Genomic DNA, 4,257 nt, shown 5'->3' with positions numbered 1-4,257 from the left:
CCCACAGCTGTCTAAGTGGGTGCATCTAATCCCCTGACAGAGAGCTGGCATCTTTCCTCCTCTGTGGCCTAAGTGCTGGCAGGGCAGGGGTGTCTGTGCTACAGTGAACAAGGCCAGCCCCAGGCAGGTGGAAGGGGAAGAATGTCACAGGCTTCATGCTGCTCCCCCCGTGCCCCCTCACCTGCACAGGACCCAGAGGTAGACCACGCTCTTGTGGAACGCTCGCTGGCGGAAGGAGAAGGTGGGAGGTGGTGTCTGGTAGTACGTCTGAAATAGGACCAGAGTGGGAGAATCACCTAAACTGCTTTATAGCTTGAAGCTAGACAGGGACTGCTGCACGCCTCACTGCTGCAGAGCTCTTGGACAGCGGGAAAGGACTGCAGCTGGAACCACATAGGAGCTGAGGTGAGGGGGAGGCAGCCTGGGACAGCCACAAGACAGACAGACAGACACCTAGAACTGGCACAGGTGCGAGGAGCAGTGGGCTGGAGGTAAGGGGGCAGGGAGCAGCCATGGGACTGGTCAGGACACTGCAGCTGATGCTCAGGGTGAGATGTGTACACAGTGCTGCAGCTTCCCAAGGAGACCATGGCCTGAGCAGCACATGCCAAGCAGCTGTTACCAGCCCAAGCCCCTGCAGAGAGAGGCAGACCCCAAGCTACTGGAGGCAGTGTCCGCAGCAGAGCTGCCTAGCCAGCCCCAGCTCTCTGACATGTGAGAGGAGCACAGGATCTGGTTCTGACATGGGGTACTCCCTGAGAGCAGGGCCCCAAGCAGGATCTGGCCTGCAGGGCAGCTCTGCCCCACACTGGAGCAGCTGGGGGGGCAGGAATGTCCCACCTGGTTGGCAGCCACCTGCAGTCTCTCCTTCTCAAGCAGTTTCATTCTCTAGGGGGACGGAAAACAGGGCACCAGTTATGTGTCTCAGAGGATTGGGGCAGGTGTCCTTCCCCTCACACCCCCACAGGACCAGAGCAACCAGGGGCCTCGCAGGAGGGGGGAGAGGGGAAGCAAAGTCACTACACAGCTGGGCCTGGCCCAGCCTTGCTCTGCAAGCTCAGTCTGGGGAGCCCAGGCAGCCTTGGTGCGTGGCAGAGCAGGGGCTGGGGCCTCACCTCAATGGCTGCATAGGCGTCCCGGAACATCTCCCAGCCGCTGATGCTGCAGTAGATGCAGCCCATGGTCATGAACAGGCAGAAAGAGAAGAAGTAGCGGTGGTTGTAGTGTCCCACACAGTTGTTTAGCCAGGCTGTCTCTGGGGTTAAAGGTACATAACTATGACAGACCACAGGCCAAAACCCACCTGAGGGTCCAGGGCAGTTTGTTTGGGTCCTGCTCACAGCACCCAAGCTGTGCTGGCTGACTCCTCTGGCAGAGAAGCAAGGCAGGCAGAGAAGGGGGAAGCAGGGCTGGCTCCCCCCAGGAGAGTGCCACCAGTTAGTACTGCAAGAAGGATACGGCAGTGGTGGTCCATTTTCAGCACACACCTGGGAGGGAGGAGAACAGCGCCAGTGTCAGTGTCACTGCTGTGTGTGGGAGGGGGCAGGCAGCCCCCGCCCTGTGGGCTGTGCAGGAGACAGGGCAAGAAGCCAGAGGAGGGGAAAGGCAGGGGGCAAGGAGAGGGGTCCCAGAGGCTGCCCAGAGTGTTGGCGTTAGCAGAGGGAGGGTGCCCTACCTGTTGCAGATGCTGCAGTGGTGGGTGCGAGCTGGCTTGGGGGCAATGCATTTCCTGCAGATGGAGACGCCGGTGAGATCATTCTTGGCCTGCACACAAGTCAGAAGAGATTTGTGCACCTAAACCTGCACCTGTCCCCTATACCTCATGCTCCTCCCCTGTGAACCCACTGTGTCCCCACTCCACACTGCCCAGCCTAGCTTCCCCAGTCCAGAGGAGGCCTCCTGCATCAATGCCACCAGACTGCTCCCAGTGACCATACGGGTCTGGTCTCCAGTGCCCAGCTGGGAAAGGCTGTGTTGTGCTGCCAGACGATGCCTTACCTGTGGTGGATGACCAGGTGAGGTGGTGATGGCCATGTAGTAGTGGAAGACAATCATGATGAGATTCCAGTGTCCGTAGGCGAGGTGCCAGCAGATCCAGGCAGGCGTGTAGGTCTGCAGGATGAGGGGCAGCAGGCAGATGTACACGATGGCCACAACAGAGCTTGTCAGCCCAATCACCAGTGCCACAAACACCTATAAGAAAGGGGCCTCGGTCACTGGAACAGGCAGCGCCTGCCTCTTGCTGCCTGGGGAAAGGCAAGGCCAGGACACAGCCACAGGAAACCAATCTAAACCACACAACGAGATCTCAGCTCCTGTCCTGCCCAGAGACCCAGCTGCCCCAGCAGCACACTCACCCCAGCGCCGAGTGTCCCCATGCCAAGGGAGCTCCCCACACCACAGGTACTCACCACACCGAACCACCGGGTGATGTGGTCCACCAGCCAGTAGACAGGCTCAAAGAGGGAATCGAGCACCACATCGCCGTTGGTGAAGGAATTGTAGAGCAGGGAGCGGAGGCAGAGGTGCCCGTAGTGCCAGAGCTGCCCCGCCCCACCCCGCCCCCGCGGGCCCAGCCGCAGGCACTTGAGAAGCAGGCGCATCACCGCTGCGAACATCCGCTGCCGGCTCCTCATCCCTGCCACGCCACGCCTAGGGGACAGGAGCTCAGCGTGGGCAGGGCACCCTGCTGCCGGGCTGTCCTTCAGGAAGGGTCTCCCCTCCCGGATGTGCTGATGCCAGTTGTGCGGCTCCCTGAACCGACAAGGATGCAGAGCTCCCGGAGGCTGTGAGAATGCTGTTGCTGGGATGGCTATGTGGTGTGGGGGTCACAGGCCCCTCAGCATCTGGGCTCAGGTGCTCTCCGGTTCCATCTCATCTTTCCCGGTGGGGAGGGGCCGGAGGAGCTACGTGGAGAGTCTGACTCCGAGGAAACCAGAGAAGGCGTGAGCATCCAGGATGCTGGGCCAGTTCCAGGGATTATCCCAGCCCCAGCCCTTCCCAACAGGTTTAGGAATGGGGAAACCCACATAGGACATACGCGGAGGACCCGGTACAGCATTATCCCTCCTCCCCTAGTCCCTCCTTAACACCAAAATGTAGGATGCTACTTCCCCTTGCCCCAACCACTGGACCAAGCCGTGGAGGCCACACTGTGCCCTTCCCAACCTCACAGCCCCACTCCAAGAGTCCCAACAGTTCCTCCTTCTCCTCCCCTGGATCCACCTTGGACAATGCCATGCTTCAGTAAAGGAACAGCCCAGGGGCAGCCCCAGGTCAACACTCCCCTGCCGGCAGAGCCCCTCGCCCTACCCGAGCACTGTGCTGGGAGTGAGGAACCCAATCTGGCCCAGCAGACAGGAAGGCGATCTGCAGGGCTGGGGCCCTCAGGCCTCCATATGGGCAGTACCTATCAATATTAAGCAGTGAGGCTGCCCCAGGGTCCTGCCAGGGCACGTTCTGAGCCTGAGCTAAGTGCCTGCCTTGGCACAGAGCCAGGCAGTGGTGCCAGAGCTGAGTCCCTCCAGCAGGGATCAGTTTTCTGAGCTGCCATGCCCACCAGCACGGCCCCTGGGGAGCAGCAGGTAGAGTGAAGGCAGGAGCTGCAGCATCCAGACAGGCTGCCAAAAGGAGCCAGGGCTCCCCTCTGCTCTGCCTGAGTGTGGGGTTGACCCCACGGTTGGGAGCTGCGGGACAGGAGAACACCAAACCCAGCAGCTCATCCCAGGCATGGCTCCTGCACACACTTCCCATGCCCTGGTAAGAGAAAAGTAGGATATGCAAACCTCAGTGCCACCCCCTTCCCCATGTTTCCCCTTGTGTCTTGACAAGAGCTTTTCCCTGAAACCCATCAGGTGCGAAGCAGAGCAACAACTTCCTGCTGTGCAGCCTTTGGGTGGCACTTGTTCGTGTGTTGTAAGTGGGGGAAGAGACAATACACTGCAGCCAGCAGCATGCCTCGAGGCCAGCACTCCCCTCTAAGGACACACAACCTCCACATCCCTCAGAGCAGCCTCCTCACAACAGCCGGCTGGAAGGAGCCCCCAGGGGAGGCAGTCAGCCTACCCCAGGGAAAGATCCCCTGTCCCCAGGTGCCTGCAGACAGCAGCACAACCGCATGGATGAGGCTCCAGCAGAGCCGTGCATCTTCCCTGGCCCAAACAAACCGCGGGGTCCAGGTTTCACCCTGCCCATGGCCCTCCCCACATCCCAGTGGGGCGCTAAGCCCAGGGGGATGGGACAACCACCACAGCCAAG

General features: G+C 60.6%; 1 protein-coding gene across 1 annotated transcript in view; it reads right to left on the bottom strand.

Annotated features, from left to right (window-relative positions):
• The window catches only part of ZDHHC16 (zinc finger, DHHC-type containing 16), a 3,416-nt gene extending 765 nt beyond the window's left edge, over window positions 1–2,651 (bottom strand). Inside the window, exons 1-7 of the mRNA XM_009084222.1 lie at window positions 2,412–2,651; window positions 1,999–2,193; window positions 1,676–1,764; window positions 1,459–1,487; window positions 1,116–1,249; window positions 841–888; window positions 182–267 (exon numbers count right to left, since the gene is read on the bottom strand). Coding sequence (XP_009082470.1) covers window positions 182–267; window positions 841–888; window positions 1,116–1,249; window positions 1,459–1,487; window positions 1,676–1,764; window positions 1,999–2,193; window positions 2,412–2,636 — 806 coding nt within the window. The 5' untranslated portion in view covers window positions 2,637–2,651. The remainder of the gene's footprint in view (window positions 1–181; window positions 268–840; window positions 889–1,115; window positions 1,250–1,458; window positions 1,488–1,675; window positions 1,765–1,998; window positions 2,194–2,411) is intronic.
• Between the last annotated feature and the right edge of the window lie 1,606 nt (window positions 2,652–4,257).

Source organism: Acanthisitta chloris, unplaced genomic scaffold, assembly GCF_000695815.1.
Source record: "Acanthisitta chloris isolate BGI_N310 unplaced genomic scaffold, ASM69581v1 scaffold1661, whole genome shotgun sequence".
NCBI lineage: Eukaryota > Metazoa > Chordata > Aves > Passeriformes > Acanthisittidae > Acanthisitta > Acanthisitta chloris.
This window is presented reverse-complemented; position numbering and strand designations above follow the sequence as displayed.